This window comes from Amblyomma maculatum, chromosome 9, assembly GCF_055883805.1.
Source record: "Amblyomma maculatum isolate TAMU_Amacu chromosome 9, ASM5588380v1, whole genome shotgun sequence".
In the NCBI taxonomy this organism is placed as follows: domain Eukaryota; kingdom Metazoa; phylum Arthropoda; class Arachnida; order Ixodida; family Ixodidae; genus Amblyomma; species Amblyomma maculatum.
Window position 1 is genome coordinate 29,594,434 of NC_139352.1, and position 22,307 is coordinate 29,616,740.

At 42.6% G+C, this 22,307-nt stretch overlaps 1 protein-coding gene across 1 annotated transcript; it reads left to right on the top strand.

Annotated features, from left to right (window-relative positions):
• The first annotated feature begins 662 nt into the window (after positions 1-662).
• LOC146178718 (dermonecrotic toxin SPH-like) lies at positions 663-21,597 on the top strand. The gene is made up of 7 exons (XM_084579794.1): positions 663-748; positions 5,814-5,934; positions 9,102-9,342; positions 13,396-13,524; positions 17,201-17,326; positions 20,205-20,445; positions 20,705-21,597. Exons 2-7 carry the CDS (start codon positions 5,863-5,865, stop codon positions 20,829-20,831), a joined length of 936 nt encoding a protein of 311 aa, XP_084435920.1. The 5' UTR covers positions 663-748; positions 5,814-5,862; the 3' UTR covers positions 20,832-21,597.
• The last annotated feature ends 710 nt before the right edge of the window (positions 21,598-22,307 follow it).

Consider the following 22,307-nt stretch of genomic DNA (forward strand, 5'->3'; position numbering starts at 1 on the left):
TAAACTATGTCAAATTAGAGACTTCGCTTGTTTTATTCCGCAGAGCTAAAAGTCTGCATTTTAGTATGTTTAACTTGTAGAGTGAATGAAAACACGAGAAAGCGAGCAAGTTCGTGTATTAACGCAACGTATCATTTTTTTCAGCGATTTTCACTGCCTGCGTGTCGCGTTTCCGACAATCAGGTGAAACATCTCGAGTGCTACTATATGTACTTTTTTTTTTATAATACTAGTCAATGTTCAATATGTAACGGATTCTCAGCATTGACGTAGGATGGTTACAGGAGTTACGGATAATTTTCATTTCCTCACTGCTTGACTTCCTCACATTGACCAAAAAGCCGTACGATGAATATATGGATACTCAACGCCTCGTCTCCACTCTACCGATATTGGGAATCCCCTAGAGTCAGACAATGTCTCATTTCTGTGGTTTTTTTCTTTAGCTCCTTCCGCTCTCTGTTCACACCCCACTCGTCGCTAGAGCGTAGTCGGCGCCTACTGCGCTGCTCTTTGCACGGCGCGTTTTTTTTTTGTTATCCGCTCTTCGGTGCGTTATCTCGCATTTCATGCAGTTGAAGTCGCCTCTAGTTCCTACTTGCTGCTACGTGGTGGCTCTGCAGACAAACGAGAAGGAGAGAAATCGTCCAGTTTCTGCGATGCCGCAGTCTGACAGACGTAAGAATTGCAGCTGCTGAAAGGCGCCTATGCAGTTTCCGATGACACATTTGGACATGCTCTCGATCAGGTAAACTTTATACGTCGTTATCGACAACATTGTGGAATATGTATAGAATATTTGAGTCGTGAACAATCAGCATCAGGATTCTATCCGGAACTGCTCCCCTGTCGCGTCTAAATTTTTTTAGGCTCTCAGTAGTGCCTTTTCATTCATGGAGATATGCAATTGAGAATATATTTTTCACCTAAGGTTCATCTTGGTGAAAGCTGTATGCAGGCAATGTTACTCTTAGCACCTACCCCGTTACTACCAAGATAACCTTGCACACGTTAACTGCGAATTGCAGGTGACCAAATACAGATAAACAGATAGCTCCTAACTTAAACTGAATATAAGGTATCAAACAAAGCCGACCGCTGTTGTTACTTTTAACCAAAGTGTAGAATGTCTCACGTGATCACCATCTTCCCAGAACAAAAAAGTGCGCTTTTCACTCGTACCCACGTATTATATTTAAAGTAGACAATAGTGAACGTTAAATATATTCTTTCAAAGCGATTTAAGCATGTTTGATCCTGTAGTCGCGCGAAAGCGGCCGAATGTTCCAATTAAACAGAGCGTTTAACATGATTTCGATGATTGACAAGCCGTCAGCCTCCCAGTCCTTTCTTCTGACATTTCAGCAGCTCGTACCACCTTCAGCCTCTCATGTTTTCTCTCCAGTTCTTTTCGCTTGGCCGCAAATTAAGCATTCGCAGAGTTTCACTCGGCGTTTAGCATCCAGAAACAGGCGCAGAGTTTTATGAAGTTTGGTTTGGTTTGGTTTTATGGGGTTTAACTACTCAAAGCGACTCAGGGTATGAGAGACGCTGTAGTGGAGGACTGTGGAAATATTGACTACCTTGGTTTTTTTAACGTGCCTTGGCATCGCACAGCACATGGGTGTCTTGCTTTTCGGCTTCATCGAAAAGCGGCCGACGAAGTGTTTAACCTGTTTATTGGACGGCACACATTTGGAAGCACATATTTCTTCGCGTCACAAATTTTTAGCGAAAGAAGGCAGAATCTAGCACCACATAAAACTTCATTAGTGACGCCATACGAGGAAATGGCTCGCAAAAAGCAGTAAGGGAGGTAGGCTTGCCACACAGGTATTTGTCGTGTATGTTACCTCGCTCGCCGCTTCGGTGGCTTAACAATGGCTGGTGCCACAGTTGCTATGTGAACTAGGCGTGAAGCCATCACACACTCTTGAGGAGTTGGATGGCTGGATACGAGCGGCGTTAATAAAGTTAGTATTATTGGCATGAAGAAAGGCACAGAGAAAAGGCGGCTTAAGTTGGACTTTCATCATTATATTAATATTCTCCGCCCGATGCAGTGCACTTCTACCACTGATCCTCACGAGCTGGCGCAGACAATCACTCTATACCTCTCCTTTATTTATATTCTGTAATAGAATTCACTTGAAGAGTCCCTTTCTCGTCGTCCTGGAAGTGTTCTCGCCTGTCATTGTTGTTGTCCTCATATAAAGGTGCATATTCGCAAGGGGGATCGCCAATGACCAGGCGGGAATTACAGATTAGTACATTGCACGCAGAAAAAATGAGGTCTTATTTGTGGGAAGGAAGAAGAAGAAGAAGGCATTTCGGGCCAGCTCGAGCGATAACGGAGGATAATGCAATATTTCGTATCCTAAGAAGGCTGCGTTCTCACCACCACCTGTTCAGAGTGAAGCGGTGCATTCTCATGGAGTAGGAAAACGTACTTCGGAAGCGCACAGCAACCTTCTTCAGTGCAGGTTAATGAAAATAATGGTGACCACTGAGTCTGTATATGCAGCAATGTCTTCCGCAATTTATTCGAGAGATATCCACCGGCCAGGGAATGTTAAAGCCCTGCTCGCGTCGTAATGTATGGTACACAACCTAGAGACGGTTGCCAATTTCATTCTTGGCAATTCAGCCGTCTTTGAGAGCCATTAGGTCGACATGAATCTTCTTTGCAGAAAGCGTCCCCCACTAAGAGGACCTGCAATCTCCGAATTCATGCTGGCATTCTTAGCGGCATTCTTAGTCTTAATCTCTGGTGCTAGATATGAAGCACAGTTTTTATATTCCCCTTAAGGTAAGCATGTGTACGTTCATTTTTATGCCCCTCGTGTGCACCTTTTATATGCATAGTACTGATATTACGAGCTTTATGAACACCCTCGTAAGTGTTTCCTCACTAATGCCACATCGCCTCACTATGAAAATGGCTAGCAATTAAGAGGCAGGCGACTCACAGTACTAGTTCGTGCTTTACTCGCTTCTTCAGGCTCGGGAAATCCGGTAGTCATGACACAAGCCTACTCAGCTTAAACACCATCCGGAGTAAAGCTGAAACCGGGACATTGCTGCAGTATCGCACGAGTCAGGCGAGCGACATGAACGATGGTTTTCAGGTAGGGCCTGCAAACAACGCGGGAGAATCAAGCTTCGCGATTTTTCGCGTCTCGTCCGCCATATTGAGGGTCACATGATGCAGTCCTCTGCCCGATTAAGGAAGAGGCGTTTTTTTGCTGAGTCTGCTATCGGACGTTGTATCACAAATGAGAATAAAAAAGCCCTAAGAATGGTCGACATGGTACGATCGTTTCTTACACCAACTTCGAATACGCTTTCGGCGCAGAGAGCGGCCAATTTGGCGCGTCATATACTCTCAGGCAATGCCTTGTAGTTGAGGCGGTAGCGTGAGATAGCCATATGGCTGTGAGGATTTAAGGGGCTGTCCGAACAAAAAATATAGACGACCAGTCGTGGTAACACATTCGCTTGAAGGTTAGGATTCTGATCCCCAAGTTGTGGTGTCGATTCCAGCCGCGGCAGCCCTATATCGATTGGGGCAGAATACAAATCTTTCCACGTGCTTTGTGACGTCACCGTTAGACTTAGGCTTAAAGGGCCCCGAAATGCTACTTTCAATAAAATTCTAATGCAAGTAATTCATAGAGGTAGTCTCCGTGAGTATTTCAGTCGGATTGGAAAATTATACGTAAAGCTGATAATTTGAAAATAATTCTTAAACTGTGGTCCTGGTGACCGCTAGCAGACGATTTGGGCGGCACATTGCCGCGTGCAAGCCTCCCGGGCTGCTGGACGCGCCCGCTCATTGAACGCTCCCAAAGTTTTCGGGCGGGACGGGGTTTGCTGGAAAGCCATCGCGACTTCTGTTTGCTTGCGCTCTGTTGTGGGTTGAGTTGAAGGAGAGTGAAGGAGCATCATTTTCGATCGCCAATACGTTCGCAACTAATGAAGCTAGCTTGGAAATGTTTGCGCTGCAGAGAGGATTGATGGGATATCTATTGCTATCGCGCATTTTATAATTCTAGTGAATAGCTTTTCATGGGCGCTTTAACGAGTTAAAGGGATTAAGTACTTTTAATATCTTCCATTTTTGCCGCATTCCCTAATACACAGATTATCTTTGTAAGCTGTAAAACTCTCGATAATTCAACTACTTTCCTTAGTGACTGAGAACTTGTAAGCCTTTGAATGTGTTCCCAAGAATGCATAGTAGTTGGTCGTGTGCCTATCAGAAATGGTAATCGGTGCCAAACGCAGGTGTACCACTTAATTCCGTCAGTCTCGACAACGCCCGAATTTCAGAGAAGCCCCACGAGAAATGACATCTGCACGTAAAAGCCCGAACGACCGTTGCGTTCTAACTTGCGAAGAGGAAATCCCCTCGCTCATTGGGTTAACCATGTTAATAGAGGTAGTTCGTCACTTCGTTGCGCAAATCCATTTGGCGAGACGAAGCGTCGTGAGCGCCTTCTGCAACGACGCCATTATCATACGCAGCAATTAAGGATAGCTAAATTATTCCAAGGCTCGAGCTCATCACTTTTTCTTTCGTTTATTCAAAGTAGGGGAAGTACACTTTTGTGATGAGTTGAGCTTTGTGTATTCGAAGGCCAGTATTCTTCCGGGGTCTCTATCTGCGACATGTCCACTTCGACAGTACTTATTACAGCCGGGTTTACACAAACCCCAGCTTTCGCACGCTTGAGCTTGCGAACCTCTAAAAGTCAGGAATCTTGCCAAACTGGCCATTAAATGGACTGCACTATCAAAGTTGAAAAAGGCGACATCGGGAGAATAGGCATTCAGGCCTTTATTCGCAGATCTCGTACACTGGGTGGCTCAATCTTGCCGAACACCTCCCACTTCTTAGCAGCATATTTTATTAGTGACCTTGCAAATGCCTTATTCATATATCAGCTTTGATTTTTAAAAGGGTGCTCAATATTTTTTCACCAAGGGTAAAGAAAACCGGTGCTACATGTCACTGATAGATTTTGAGTCTTCTGTCATCCTCCGAAAAACATTCTTGATCTGGAATATTTAGTGCTAGACATATTGACGATTAAAGCGACCTCCACGTTTTTGCTTTCAACTGATACCTTGAGCAGAGTAGGAAAAGCATAAACAGAGCAGACTGGTACCGTACTCTGCCCACAAATTTGCGACCGAGCCAATGTGGCTCGGTTTCATTGTTTTTCCTTTTTTTTTTTTTGCGCTTGCTTGCCCTACTACAGCTTCAGAGTACGAGAGCGAGAGGACCGAGAGCTCGTGCTTCCCTGCATAGCTTACACCTGGTCCTTAGAAGGATAATAAGAGTGCATATCTTGTGACGTCATGCGGACCTCTAGGTGCTCAATGGCAGGAATTCGTGCGTAATAGCGGCGCCCGTGATCGCTGTGTGACGCGAGATGGTTATATATAAATACGAAATCCTTCACAAATTGTTGGCAAACTTTTAAGGACTCGTGCACGGCATACACGCTCAGTGGCTGTTTCTCTACGCAATTTAAACATTTTATAAGCACTTTTTAATTCACATTCCTGGGGTCCTTTTAGGGTGGCATCATTGAATATATTTTATTCCTGAAAAATCCTTAAATCTATCGATTCCAACGAATTTGCTTGAAAAATCAACTACTGTATAAATTCAGTTTTTCAGCATTTTAAGACCCCCAACGCCTCACCGATTAAGCGTTGAAGCGTGTAATTTTCGCTTCGTGTGTCGTGATACAAGCATTCAACTCTGTTTCTTTGCTCAAGCAAGCATTTTTTTTACTTCACAGGGAAAAGTACAATTACGAGACCTTTATTTCTTGAACATTCATATCGAAGATGTCCGTGATCTGCCAAGACAGGAAAACCATGATGCACACGATGACAATGGTTGTGCTGCTGACTAATGTGGTGAGTGTTCCTAACACAGCGGAGTGATATACTATAAGCACTAAGAAATTCTTACTTTAAATTATAACGAATATTCTCATGTTCAGTTAAGAAGTAAAACTTTTATTTGAACAATTTCCGAACGCTTAGCGAGTCGCTTAACTTGAAGGTACAAAATTATAGATTTCATATTGTTTTTTTTTTTTTTACCATGTCAGTTGCCCAAGGGAACTGCGAAGAAATCGCCATGAAGCACGGCCCATTTTTATTTCAATAAAGAGTATATCAAGTATTAAAATAGACGAATGCTATGAACGAAGAATTCACTAGCCCGAAGATGTAGGCTGTCACCATGGTCAAAGGATAGCGTTTTTCTTATCAGCGATGTCTTGACATTAAAGAAGGTAGCTTATTTTTATCGCAAACGTAATTAGATAAAGTTTAAATGTAATTTGGTGCTTTTAATAAGTGCCTAAAATTTCATATTGTTTTATCTCAAGAAAAATTGCTTAGCTAAAAAAAGTATACAAGAGGCGCTAGTCAGGTATCCACAGAAATATGATATCCGATTGACAACCTTTACGTGTTCTTGGCCTCATATTTTATAGCTAGAACATCTTACGAATTCGTAATAATAAAGGCAGATCCTAATGAGAAACAAGAGATGTTCTCTCAATTAGGTAAATTTTTGCTTAATATAAGAAACAAATTAACCAGAGCATCTGAAAGTTGCGTCAAAAGTGCACAAGAATCCGTTACCAAAATCGCACCTAGCGTGCAATACAAATATAATTAGGCACCGATGGCAAATTAACAGACCCTATAGAAAGCAAAATCTTGTGCCGACCAGGATTTTTGTTCTAGATTTGTATGTTTTACTTAGACACGGATTATATGTTCTTCATGATCACTAATTATCTGTGTTGAAAGCAGACAAGCAACACATATTCGGCATGAATATGACACAGAGCAGTTTAGAGCAGTATTCAGATATTACTTTGCAAATGCATACGGACCTACGTGCAATTCCGCATAATTGTCAAACGAACGCGCTCATTGTATGTAAAATTTAAAAAGAAAAGCAATTAGCCGAGGTACTGAACTGAAAGTTTTTTTTTTTTAGTTAGATACCCTAGAAGAACAGTTAACATCCGTCCGCCCTTCACAACGAAAAAAAAAAAAAAACATACCTGGTTTGCATGCGCTAACACGAACAGTATAACGTCGGGCGTCCTTCTACCTTTTACAATCCCAGAAAAGAGTGATATAAGGAAACAAAGTCGTTTTTCTTCCCTGAGCATCTCATTCGCGGCTGACCAGTCTCCAGAATTAATTCTGGGTTAACATTGTAACTAAGCTGATTACCGGCTTCAGACACATCTTGCTCCTATGTTGTCGCGATTCCTTCATCAATGATTACTGTTAATGATTTAACACCGTGTCCGGGCGATCTTTACATGGCGCATAAAACTACGAAGCAGGGCTGAATGATATTTCGCGAGACGTTTTTAGTTTTAGGAATGAAATAGCAGCATGAATTACCTGATACACGTTCGCCAAAATATGAATAGAAACGACAGCTTTTAACAAGGAGATTCGAATAAAATGTGAGACGATGACCATAGATATCGAAGCACCACTTTATACCTTTTTTGACAAACATTTTGTTTCAGTAACCACCGAAAGTCAGCAAAATGTAGCGCCTTTGTGTCGAAAGGCAATACATTCGTTTCAAACATTGCGAACAATGCCAATGCGATTTCGGTAAGACTATGCATGATAATACCCGAAAAGACAGCGAGTCTGTTGCTTAAACGCTGCACCCCACATTTATCGATTTTCTACTGAATGTATTACACAGACGGCAAAGTCCGGCCTGCAGTCTCTGCATCTGCCGATCATAGTCATTCGAAAAGTAAATCGAATTACTGTACACAAGTTTCCTACTCGGCCTAATGTAAATTGATGATATCTAAGCTAAAGGAGCTTCATCTACCTAGTGGTCAAAGAAATGCGAACAGTACCGAATATGCATAAAGACAGAGGTTGTCTAGAATGTTCAGAAAGCATATTTAGCTACCTTTTCGCTCTCGCTAAATGCCCGTGATATAAGCTATCGAGTTCTGAAAGAATGTAGAGACACTAGGGCTACGCCGTGAGTGCATCACGTATTATAGACTGTAAATAGATTGAGAACAAGGCCTTCTAGGGGGTTATTTCAAAATATTCTCGGGGAAGAAGGTATTTTCTCCCGAATATTCGCTACCATACGGGTTTAGGAAATATTCTGCATATTATAAACTTTCTGCACACTCAACAAAAATCTCAAGGGAACCACTCGCAGCCGGCTTGAAGACCACACATTCTCGATTAAGGCGGGCATTTTAAGAAGGCTCACATGTTGTAGTTTTTTGTCTTAATTTCGTACATGGTATTTTAAAGTCAAATGTTTCGTGCACTCCTGAACCATTCCGCTCTCAAAGCATGCTTTTGTTTATATCGATAAGGAAACCGTTTCAAGTACGGCATCAAGTTGTGAAAACAAATTATGCTCTACAAAACTGGATCGGCCTGTTTATCACGACAATCACAAAAACATCGATGTGCCCGATTTGGTCTTCTTTCCCAACGCGATGAAAACGCGCACCTACAACCAGCTTTAGTGCATTTCGAACGATAGCTTGGAGCAGAACTCGAACCCTAGTTAATGAAACATTTATTACCTTGAAAGGACAAAGCGACATCAAAGACTATGGCACTATCGTCGGTATAGAATCCCTCTTTGTAGATGGTAGCCCGCTTCTTACAACCTTGAAGAAGAAAGTTTCTGCGTTTGTTTCCTTTCACATAAAAGACCTCAGTGAAGGCCCCCTCCACTTAAGCAGCACACATGGAAAGTGCGCTTGAATAATCCTACCACTCTCAAGCACCGCAAAGCAGTCATCTCAGAATCTGCCGAAGTGCACCCTTTAAGCTTCGCTCTAGCCTCGCGCATGAACAACTTAATAAAAAGGAGTTTGTTGTCTTTCTGTTAGCTCCAGTGTATTATGACAGTCCCTACTCAGAACCTTCGCTGTAGCTCCCCTCTACAAACCCTGCAACTGTCATTTCCAAGCTTCCCAAGCACGCAACGCTAGAATGTTCCTATCCCCATCGCCCTAGCCTCTACATGAACACCGTGTTTGCAGGTCACCGCCGACGAAGCGCATCGGCCTGTTTACGTTATGGGGCACATGGCCAATAGCTTGTCCTACTTGGACGCGTTTCTCGCCCAGGGGGCGAATGCCATTGAAGCTGACCTCTCATTCGCCACCAATGGATCGGCATCCAAATTTTTTCATGGTGAACCCTGCTACTCACCACTGAACTGCTCTGCCGAGGAGGAAGTCGTGCGCTACCTGACGTACGTTAGGGACACCACAAGTGCTTGTGAGTAGTCTTGACGTATGATAGCGCACTGTGCGGTTTAAGCTCTCCCATTTTAGTGTTCGTTTTCAGCTTAGGGTAGTTGAAGAAAGATTTACTTCTAGTGCACTACTGGTAGCGCGATGTGAGGGAGACTTCTCTGAAGAGCGCGACTTATATCATATGTATTAGGCTTCCCTTTAGTCAGTTAACCAAGCCTTTTTCAGCCACAGTGAGCTCAGGCAGCAAACACCGTCAGCTCAATATCTGTTATGTGTTATGTCTTCGCCACGCAGTTTTCATATATAAAGCCGGGAATTGCCAAAAAGAGTACCAATATTGGGCCCATAATTTGTGCTGCCTGGAAGAAACAAGGGTAAGGGATTTGTATACTTAACTACGGCAAAGGAAAACCAGCAATATAAATATCTTGAAATATAACACCTATGTTCAAGCTCTGATTGTAGCTGAAGAGGGGAGGATAATTTCTTCCAAACAGGTTTAATAACGCGTCATATGACAGCGGTTATGACAACGGGATAAAGACATGAAGCTGCGAACGTTTCCAGCGCTTCATCAGGATGGACAATGCCTCTACGTTACCAGAAAATCACCACTAATAATAGTGTCTATCATTCTCATGCGTCATCGTTATTGCCCGGTTACCGAAAGTTATAGTGAGTAGCATTACATGGCTCACGTTCATCTTGTGCGAAACCTGTGCCCGGAATGCGTGTACTCAATGAGCTCGAGTGTCTGCTTAGCTTATGTCAGGTATAATTGCCTCACAGGTTATTATCGTTTGATAAGTTATGGCGAACATATTTACGCTGGACAAATTTTACTGGTATGCAGCTGCTGTCAATAAAAATAAAACATTACATTACAGCATTGTTGCGTCGCTTGAGATAATTTTCAAGTATAAATTCATTGTTCTAGTCACAGTTCGGAATTACCGTAATTAATTTAATTGTGAACAAAAATTTAACTTCAGGCTTGCACATTAATCAACTAGTAATGCCCTCGAAAGAGGGCCTTTAGGGGTATGTTGAATAAAAAAATATATCGCTGGACAGCCTATATCATGTACGACTGCACTACACTAGTTTCAGGTCATGGTTACTTTCGTGAATTAGTTATTAGTTAATTAGTTGTTAAAATGGTTAATTAGTTTTTAGTAAATAAATAATTTTAACATTTCATAAAATTTCAACCCTAACTTTAGGATACAACTTCGATATATTTGGTTCAAAAGCTCTCGGCGGTTATAATTCAAAATAAACGCTAAAGTACGCAAAAAAAACCTCAAGCCTAGCGTTCGGAAACATGCTGGATAAGCGAAGCAAGAACCTGTAACGCTTGTGCATTGATAGCACGTAAGGAGACTGAAGTACACACGGTATATTTTGACACCTACCCTACTGCTCGAATCCAAAGTGTTGATGACGAAAATTTTTATTTTGACAAACATTATCCCAGGACAGTTAATTCGCGGTATATTGTTCATTTAACACAATAAACTCAGGAATAATTTCCTGAAATCAAAATTTCTGCTTTCAACAAATACAAACTATTTATCGCAAGTCTAGGCTTACTACACAGCTTTTTTCTTCATTAAACAATGCTCTGACATGTGCTAAGCAGTTTTTAGTTTAGGCATTTTTAAAAACGACCTGTTCACTTTTTTCTTGAATCATAGCAGATTTTTCTCCTTGTCGCAACGTGATGCTAGTTACACATGGTTCACTTTGTATTCATTGATTCCCCTTCCAACTTTTTGCCCCGTGATCTACTTCTGCTTTACATATTTTTTACTGCCGTTTAAAAGTTTATTTGACCGCAATTTTGATTATGAGGCTTATCCAATATGCAGCGCAATGGTCTAAAGCGGCGTTTTCATTTCACGCACCCCAAAATTGAAGAAATATTTCAAAACTGTCGGAACAGAAATAAAACACTTACTTTGTTATCTATCCTCCGACCTTTCTACACAGCATTTTAGTCCTAAGATCTGCCTTTGCGAGGATTGGGATGCCCTTTATGAGAAAATCCGCAAAAGAATATTCTGCCTCGGTGACACGATTAAAATACTATAGTTTCTATTCCCTTACTAACAACAATCTCAAGCCACATACAAAAGTGCAGAAAGCACTCGAGTGGAAGTGTGGAGAATGTGCTTTTACAAACATGTCCCACACAGCGCGAAAGATATAAAAGCAACTGATTAAACCGAACAGAGGCCAAATTTCAAATGCTTGTAAACTTTGGCGCAGTTTAGTTTTAGCTCTCTCAGATATGAATATAGTGTTTATGCTCATTATCCCAGAAATGTGGCGCAACAAACACAACCACATGAACTGAAAACATAACTCAGGCGCACACTACAAACTGCAGCATGAAACTGAAAACACACTTCCTCTTCACCACTCAGCTACAACATCCTCTTCTACACCCAAGTACATCTTCTTCACACACCTCTTCTTCTTCTTTGCCAAGCAGATAGTAGCGCAATCATCGAAGTAGAACATTAACATCGTCCAAGCATGACAGTCACAAATTCTACTCCCAAGTACATCTTCACACACATATCCTCTGCCAGGAAGTTAGTAGCACAATCGTCCGTGCACAACACACTCATCGTGCAAGCTTGGCAGTCACAAAGTCCGCCACATAGACACATACTAGAAAAAAAAAACCACCACACATGTGCAGTAAGGCAGCCCCACCACAGCACCTCACATGTGCAGTAAGGCAGGTCGATCCAAAGCACCTCTCATTAACCCAAACATAGCCACAAAAACTGTTGTCCGGCCACTAGATGCCAAATCTCCTTTAACCTTTTTCCATCAACACACTCATGGTGTAATCCATAACATATAGCACGAACCCTGTCCTTAAAGTCTGCACATGTGAGATGCTTTAGTTGGACCTGTCTTACTGCACATGTGTGGCGGTTTTTTGCTAGTGTGTGTCTATGTGGCGGACTTTGTGACTGTCAAGCTTGGACGATAGGTGTGTTGTACTGAGACGATTGTGCTACTGATTGCCTGGCAAAAAAGAGGTGTGTGAAGATGTACTTGGGCATAGAATTTGTGACTGTCATGCTTGGACGATGTTAATGTTCTACTGAGATGATTGTGCAACTATCTGCTTGGCAAAGAAGTGGTGCGTGAAGAAGATGCACTTGGGTGTAGAAAAGCATGTTGTAGCTGAGTGGTCAAGAGGAAGTGTGCTCAGGTCCATATTACAGATGGTAGTATGCGCCGCCTGTGTTTCATTAGAGGAGAACAACAACAACAACAATGCGCCTGTGTTGCATTTTCTATTCATGTGATTGTGTTTGTTGCGCCACATTTCTGGGTACTATGCAGCACCAACTCGCCTTTCAATCTGTTATTTTGAGATGCTCATTCTCCACTGAAAAATCAGCTGATCGCCTTCATGGACAAAAATGCATGCATATTTTGCATTTTTTTGCCATCTGTCAGTTCAGATTTTTTTTTTTCGTCTCCGTATTTGAACCTCGTTATTGAAGAAATGAAGAAAATATTTGCTGAATATCAAAGTTTACGCACTTGGTGGCGTTTTCGGCATGTGCGTATGAGGCCCCATTTTACTAAACAAAAATGCAGATGTTAAAAAACTTCTCTTGTATATTGCTGCGCTTCCCGTTATTTCTATAAGCATTCACAAGCATTGCCCCATTGTCTCCAATATCCAGCATTGCCGTGTTAGGAATTTAAATACAGCGAAACTAAGCCAAGGCAAATGGTCGAAACAAAACTGGTAGTGGGTAATGATCTGTAGCAATGCTGGTACACTGTGCGACCAGCAGAGGTTTTGCACCGGGTTCCTCTTCCATCCTTTCATCCCACATAAGCAAAGTTGTTTTCAAATTTTATTCAGACAAAATACATTAGTCGCAAAATCGGTGCCTTTAAATACGAAATAATTATGATTGAATATTGACAACACCTCTCGGAAGTATTCCGTCGCATAATATGCATTCTTCCTTCTACACAGGCGAGCAATAATACACTGTTTCGTGTTTCATGTTTCATTGTATCCTATTACAAGATGCCTCTAGGTACCACGGAAAACTGCTCCTTCTCAACATCGATGTCAAAACTACTGGCGCTGCTGGAAATCTACGATCAGCTGGTTCTAGTTTTGCAAACAACTTAATCGACCATCTTTGGAATGGCGGTGAGTGCGAAAGGCCTTCGATATCTTCCCAGTTTAGCATGGAAATGCAAGCATGTTGTCATCACAGCTGCATTTCAAGTAACACCGCTCAGTAGGACAAGGAAGTGCTGTCCACATCTGGGATCTATAACACAGCACTCTTTTTTAAATAAGCGGCTTTTGTAATGGAGTGCTTGGCACAACGCACTGCTTCTTCATGGTAAGGCATGTTGTGAAAATGTGGAGACGCTTACGGACCGAAGGCAGCTGTTCTTAGTTCGGGTCCCAAACACAGCACTTATTCATAATAAGAACAATCGGACTCCAAAACGATATTACTCATTCGGCATGCATTTTATTAAGTTCTTCACCGTTCATATTCAAGGGGAGACCCATTGTATGGACCCACATTGACTCAGGATAAATACGTGATGGTGGGCTGGGCTTTGTTGCGCCTATCTTGCACCTCTCTCTCCTTTTCAGCCTCTACTCGGTGACTTGCAAGCACTCGATGACTCCTTTCCTCATTTTGCGATCGTCTCCGTATCACTGTTATAGAATTATTCTATTGCAGATGGCCACTTCTACGAAGTACACTGCTTCGCAATTATCGCACGAATTTTCACTAAATTTCGGAGAGATAAGCGCAAACAACAACGTCACTTACGTCCACTGCTTTATTAGGCTGTCGTCCGTGGATGCCAAACCTTTATGTCACATGGTACGATTACTGGTTAGCCGTAATTCATTATATATTTGTCATTCTCTTATTAATTCATCCTTTCTCTAAACGTAGCGTGTAGACAATCCAAATAATTAATCCAGCAATCGGTAATGAATGATTGGTTGAGTGTAAAAAAAGGTTCCAGCGAACGACATAACTATATATAAGAACGTCAACTTCGATGAAAAAAAAAAGTCGTGCAGGCAGAGAAGTTTTCTTTGGAACAGCGGACTGGCAGAAGAGGAGAACCGTTTCGCTGCTTTTTTTCTGTTTTTTTTTTGTTTTTTGTTTCGAATTTCGGCTATACGATTGAGTCAGCACATTTCCTTCGGTAGCTCCTATCCCGGCAGTGAGGAGTCCGCTCGGTCGTAGTCACGTCTACTCTGAAGGCGCCAGAACTACCCCCCCATCTGTCATGGTGGTAAAGCGGCAGCTTAATTAGTTGAAGAAATAGAAAAGTTTAATACTGCACAGTTTTGGCTACCTGTATTTAGAAAGGGAACGTGTGCCGCTATTCGTTGCGATTCCTCAATTTATGGTAAAGTGCGCAAATAAGGTGAAGCCCGAAGCTCTACCAACTAGTGGACGACAAAATGAACCGTCCTTGAACCGTTCAGAACCACTGGCCGTATCCGAACAAAAAATGCGAAGAAATCATTTACAGAGCACGTCTATAGTTTTTTCTTATCGTTATGCTCCGCTTCTTAACAGGGCACTAAGACGAATTACAGAATATAGTATTGAAATAACACGCTGCTGGCGAGCCAATAAGAAAAATGCTCATTCGAAACAATGCTGCTCTTACCCAGGTGCCTTATATATTCAGACTGTTCAGTGCAGATGCTATCTTTGACAAGAAATAGAAAAATTCGCGATAACATTGAGACGTACTACTGTTCAATGTTTACAAAGCGTAAAAAGGATATCAGGCATCCATCGTAGACTGCTTACAGGTGCGCGTCTCGTGTGCACTCGAGCGCCGTGCTAGGTGATACGTGATACCATCCGGAAGACCGAGCGTCGAGAGGCCTCTCTTTTGTGTTCACGTGTATTCTCTCCACTGCCACTTACGTTCCGTCACCAGTCTGCAGTGCGTAGCCCACCAAAACAATAAGTACAAAGATGGTGTGCTCCACGCTCTACTCGATCCAACATTGACTTACGGACGGTATAGGTCCCCCCCCCCCCCTTCCCCCTCAAACCAGGCTATATTCACTAACTTACTGTAGTCTGAGCAAAGTTTTTTTACCAGTGCAAGGAAACTAACGCAATTGTAACCAATTACTTTATTTTGTGTGTTCTGTTACGTTCGTGTAAGTGATGATGACGGCTTTTCGGCCGAATAAGCTGCAGGCGTGTTGCGCAAAATAAAATTTCAAAAAGATATGTAAAAGTCATGTTGTCTGAACGCTTGCCAGTTGCTGGGTAGTAATGCCCAGTGTACTCACCTATGGGGCTGAAACGTGGAGGCTAACCAAGAGGGCTCTACTTAAGTTGAGGACAACTCAGAGGGCTAATATGGAACGAAAAATGGTAGAGGTAACATTAAGAGATAGGAAGCGTGCAGAGTGGGTCAGAGAAATAACTCAAGTTTCTGACATTCTAGTGGAAATTAAGCAGAAGAAATGGGAATGGGCAGAACATGTAGGGCGAAGAGAGGATAACCGATGGTCGCTTAGGGTAAGGAACTGGATTCCAACGGAAGGAAAGCGTAGCAGGGGGCGGCAGAAAGTTAGGGGGGCGGATGAGTTTAAGAAGTTCGCAGGGGTCAAGCGGATGCAGCTATCACAGAACCGGGTTAATTGGAGAAATATGGGAGAGGCCTGCAGTGGGTATAGTCAGGCTGATGATGATGATGAAAAAGGCCCAGTGCAGAGCTGTTGCTTCGAAGCCGAATATACCACGTAACATCAATTTAAATTCCAAACTGAGATATGCAGTGACATTTCAGTTCGGTATACATGCCTTCCATTAAGCATATCTGTCCGCCCGGGGTACTTTGTGCACTTCCTTCAAGTGTGCCTAGGAGCTCTGAAGATGCGCCCCCTTTAGAACGACATCCTCCCCACCCATGTCCCGGAAGTATATTTACATGCTGGCATTTCAACTGCTTTTAGAAATAACTAGCCATAACCACCACATTCAAGATTTGAGAACTTACGGCCCTATTGGGCACGTATTTAAAGACTCCCAAGTTCAATTATTCTCAAAGTTCTCAGTGAAATTCCATTATCTTTCTTGTCTGGCACCGCTGTGTGCGATTGTTTAATACCGCGCACCTTGTCCTTTCTTTTGTTATATGTAAAGCTGACGTTTCAACTGTGTGACCTATTTCACAGCAACATACTGTCTGCAGTAAAACATAACGGCAAAAAAGCGGCACATTAAATTTTATTTCTGCCAATCAAGGCGAATCATCGAATGTAATGTACAATTATATAAGTGGACGTGGGCACACACTCCTTTTTCAACGCTCCACGCGACTTGGTTGCGAGGCAGAGCTAGAAAAGAAATTTAAATATAGTACGTTTAGTAATTTACACGTTTAGTACGTTTTATTACGTACGTTTAGTTCGTTTAGCAGTAGTAGTACCGGTTTAATTGGAGAAATATGGGAGAGGCCTCTGCCCTGCAGTGGGTATAGTCAGGCTGATGATGACGATGACGTTTAGTAATTTTTCTCTAATGACTACTTTTCGCATATCATTTAATCTACGCATAGGTCTACAAATCCTTGCAGCCAGTTGTTTTGGGTTTCCTCTTTTCGCATTTAAAAATAGCGCATACGTTCAGAAGTGTCACCTGAATCCAAAAGCACACATTAAGAAACTGTTGCAAACACATGGGTACGCATCACTCGAAGTTAACAAACTGTTCTTCGTTTTTATTTCACAGTCATGCAGCATGATGAATAACCCCATGCATGTTTTCCTTTATTTGTTGCACTGAAACGATACGTGTCATTTGTTTTAGTTCAGCCAGAAGACATGTTGAACGTCCTAGTATCGTGCTACCTTCCGCAAGACATCGACTTCCTCCAAAGTGCATTGGCGACATTTTTCCAGCATCACACGGCATCGGCGATGCTAGACCATCTGGGTGAGTGCTCTTTCTCCAATATCTGTTCTGAGAGGTGATACTTCTCGCAAAATGAAGCGTAATTTCGATTACAATTTCGCTTCTTTTTAGCCTTGCAACACTTTTTTCTGGCGAGGCAAAGTGCACCGACCTTTAGTTTGGGCCAACATGCCCTTCCCGTTTGCAAATTTTTGTCGCTCCATTTATGCCCCATTTGTGTTCAAGGCCATCGTTAAGGTTTGATTTTTGCGAACATTCATATTTTATTGCCAGTCGATGTCCTCCAGTAATACCACCATGCCATCAATAGGGCTAGCAGTGTCTGTAAGCAAACTAAATAATGCACAATACCAAAATCTGAAGACATATCGAGTTTAATCTCCAGGAACTTCCTTCCGGTAATGAGATACGCCACAGCGGAGGGCTGCGGCGCAGATTTGGGCTGTTTAAAGCGTACTGATCTCAAAGAGCATAGAGGTGTTATTTTTACAGTGGCAGAGTTTTCAATGTTCTCATCTACGATTCTTGAGAGTCGGCAGCGGCGGCATAGTCTGATCAACGCCCCAGCCAATTTCCGGAATGCGCACTTCCGTTGACTACTGATCAACCTCAACGCTCCACTCCTATGATTGCTTACTGCGCTGGGCTGCCAAGCACTCTCAGAGCCACCGAGCCGTGCTCCTAATCATTTCTTACTAGGCAGGTGTTTTTGATTTGGCTAGCTGGCCCTTCATTTCTTCTTGAAGTGCGTTCATTTCAATTTAGACAGCGCATAACCAGCAAAACACGAAAATATTTACAATGGACATGTGGAACCAAAGCAGCGAGCGCGTTGCACCAGCCGCAGCTACCCAGACCAGTAAGCGGGGATGCGGAGCTTTTGAATCATGCCGATTTGGAAACTCCGCTTCAAAATGTGACTACTTTTTTATGCGTTTTTTTTGTGCTTATGTATTGTCGCGCCATCTAGAAGAGGTCAATAGAAGCTTTCTGCTATTGCCGTTATTGCCTTCCTGAAATCACTTTTTTTCTTTCTTCTTTTCCATCTTAATTAACTTTACTGCTTTTTTTTTTATGAATGTTTGAGACTGCAAGTCTTCAACTAATTGTATTTTCCCGGTGGTCGCGCATTTCTGAACAATCTGAAAGTTTGCAACTTAAACGCTGTATTTTTAATGGCCGCGGGCGCCGCCACTTTTCGTATACATCCGAAAGTTGACCAATCATAAACACCGTTTTTTGATACATGGGTCCTGTTTGATGTTTCGCAGCTTGTAGTTTTTACAAGCTCTCGTAGATATGTGTATCTTATTAACAATGCGAAGGAGGTAGTGGATGTTTTAGAATAAGGGAATCTTTGAGTACATCAATTACATTCAGGACTTATTTTGCTCTGTACGTATCTTAGTTTATTTCCACCGTCCAGGAATAGCTGTAAAGTTTGGTTATTGCAGACTTCAAAATGCAGCTACTATGATTCATAAGGCTTTTTCTGAATTCTACTATGATTTCATTTAGAGAATACTTTTGCTCAATGAAAACTTAAATTCTACAGGTTATTCGGTGCCGTTATCACTGGCATAATTTGTATACTGCAATGTAGACAGTTTTAGTAACATTGAAATCACACGTGTATTGAGTTGCTATGTCGACGATTACTTTGTTTTTTTTTTGTTTTTTTCACGTTGCCTGGAAAAGTAATCTTTGCAGAGCAATCATGCAAATACTAAGTGTGTTGCAAAATTTGTCTACGTGTTTTAACTCGTGGGCACCCTAACGAGGGCCTCCTCCACTTTCTAGACGCACAGTTTACCTTTCTGAGCGTAGGTGTGTGTTGGATGCACTATCCCCGTATTCAATGCAATCTTTGCAGCGCAGGCTCCTTATGGGGGCGGGGGGGTGCAATTGTCTATGGAACGTTGAATTGGCTCCACTGCGTTCTTTAAACATGCCATCAACAGCCAGGGTGGCTATAAATGCTAGATCACAGTCTGAATGAACAGAGCAGCGCGTTCGGCTTGCAACATTTCTCACCAAGGTCTCCTTACGTTGCCTAATTACATAACGCACGCGAAGCGTGGCTCGACAAGGTCGTACATCTAAGTGCACGCAAAGGGCATGAAAGGTACATCGTGAGTGCACAGGAAATTATTTCCCCTCACGATATTGTACGTGCTACGGCGATGCGTTCGACACGGTAAATTTCATTTCAAATACCCTTTAAAAAATCGCATTCAATCTGGTAAAACAGGGTATTTCTTTGTGATTGGAGAAGTTCTACTTATTTTCGTCGCAATAAGTATCCTGTTTAAGCTCATTACGGCTAAATTCTCAATTGCCTCATGCGTAGCGTGTACAAAAACGCGAACAGGAAATGGGAACAAATATATAACTTGGTTTCATACCATAATTGTGACTCAACAGTATACGTGTTTGACTAGGGCTCCATGAGCCCCGCTACATAGGATTTCCATTGTGAAATAGCTGACAAAGTTTGGGGTTAACGCCAAGTCGGCCATGACATGTGAACACATGACGTCCCATGAACCGCTGACAAATCAGCGCTAAGCTTTATCACGTGCCGAATAAGGCTTGTCAGAGGCAAGCTCACCAGGAGGTTCGGACAGGCACATAGATAGACAAAGACTTTTCTGTAGAGTGCCATTGTGAAATAGCTGACCAAGTTTGGGGTTAACGCCAAGTCGGCCATGTCATGTGAACACATGACGTCACATGAACCGCCGACAAATCAGCGCTAAGCTTTATCACGTGCCGAATAAGGCTTGCCAGAGGAAAGCTCACCAGGAGGTTCGGACAGACACATAGATAGACAAAGACTTTTCTATAGAGTGCTAGCGCAAGTGCTACAAAACTTAGAATGCATTAACTCTCCACGTAGGTTTCGATTTCCTGACCGGAAGCCTTTCGGACATATCAAAGGCCTTTCAGCAGCTTGGCATCAAGCGTCATCGCTGGCAGGGTCTGGAACTTTCGAATTCAGCCTTGAAGGAGGAGAACTATTCCAGATATCTTAAAAGTGTCACTGCATTGCGAATATTTCCTGCCTCCGAGGCAAACTACGTGGACAAGGCATACGCATACACAGTCGACGATGCGGGTTTCGTACGACTTCTACTGAGGTACGGAAAGTTTCATCCGCACCTAATTTTTTTAAATATTTCTAGTGTCGCTGAGATTTATTCTCTATTTATGTAAGTTTTAAAATTAATATCTGCGTTTGCTTATCAATGTTACAATATCATGTAAAACAACGTATATTCTGTGTTTCCTGCGATACGTACATTAGCGAGATGACGGGCCAAGTATAAAATGGTATTTTCTCTATTCATCAATTAACAATATTCGGTACTTGTGTCACTTTTCGCTGCTTTCTGACAGGCACAGGTTCGATGGAATAATCACGAACGCTCCCCCGGTGGTTTTGTCTGTGCTGACGAATCCGGAATTCTCCAAGAGCTGCAGACTTGCGACCAGCAAAGATGACCCGTGGAAGAGGATCGTCTGAGAAACTGCACCAACCATAGACAGTTGGCCATGCTGTTCCATTTTGAATACTGAGCCTCGCAATCTTGTTTCTCAAGGCGTGCCACTGTTTTGCGTGCGCTATACGGCCATGAGCCATATTTCTCTCTGTACATGCTGCTTCCTGCCACTGCTGCACTGCTTTCAGAATACACCCTCGACGTGATTGACCCTGGCGACCATGCCCTCCAGCTAGCACACTCCTGAATTTGAAGTTCCAGACAACAGAGGAGAAATACAACGTCCACAAATCTCGTATGGTCTCCTTCTCGTGTGGCTTCCTTCTCATGCTTATTTCACCAGTCCGCCATATTCGATTCTGTGAACCAATTCTGTCTCGTTTTGCCAACCTGCACCGTGTTATGCTACAGCAGCACTGTCAACTATGCCATCATTTCAGCCTTATCGGAGCTAATCGTGAGACTGTTCACTTATCGAACCTCAAGCCTTGTTATTTTCCGTGCATTGGAATGTGTGCAAATATACGCTGTGACTTTGTTTGTGGACCAGGGGGCCCGTGCGGAAGATCATGTGATGGACGACGCTGTAAACAAATGTTTGAAGTGCGCGCTTGGGCTCGATTGCTTTGTCTTGATCAGTTTTGAGTCGTAAATCAATGTTTAAGTAACAATATGCAGGCATACTAAAACAACGTACTTCCGTTCATTTCTTTCTTCTTGCTTTTCTTGAATAGCTGATGTTTAAACGCCCTTTTGTGATAACTTTGTGTACTGCAATAAAGGGCTTTAGAAAATTGGAGCGCATATAAGCTTCACCTTAAGCGTACGACGCGATAATCAGATGTTGCACTCTGGGATGATTTCGCAATGAGAAATCGACGCAGACTTACAGTTTGCACAAGGAAGGCCTCTTTCGATCATTGAACGCGGAACCATTATCACCCTTGGCTACGACATCACGTCTCTACGGAGTTCTGTAGCCCGCTATTGGCCGACAACAATTAACTTTTTTTAACGTTTTTTTTTACGTGATATCTCAATTCTGGGGCATATAGTGCGATGGATTTTCGTCTAAACGAGCCCAGTAAGCTGTCACGTAATAAAGAAAAAATTACAAGATTTCAACGCAGCAGAACCAAATATTGAGTGAAAGCATAACTGCGGGGAACAAACTGTATTCCAAGGCAAGAAAGCGTAGCAGGGGATGGCAGAAAGTTAGGTGGGCGGATGAGGTTAAGAAGTTCGCAGGGATCATGTGGATGCAGCTAGCACAGAACCGGCTTAATTGGTGAAATATAGGAGAGGCCTTGCCCTGCAGTGGGTATAGTTAGTGTGATGATGATGATGATGATTAGCTGTGAGTGAGCGAACTTTCTTCGTCTTCTCTTTTTCTTCTTCCTCAGCTCACATATAAATCCCCGCTTTAACCAAGCCGTATGATCGTGCCTTAGTGGCCCATAGGGGTAACGTGAATGCCAGGGTCCTAGCAGGCTTATTCT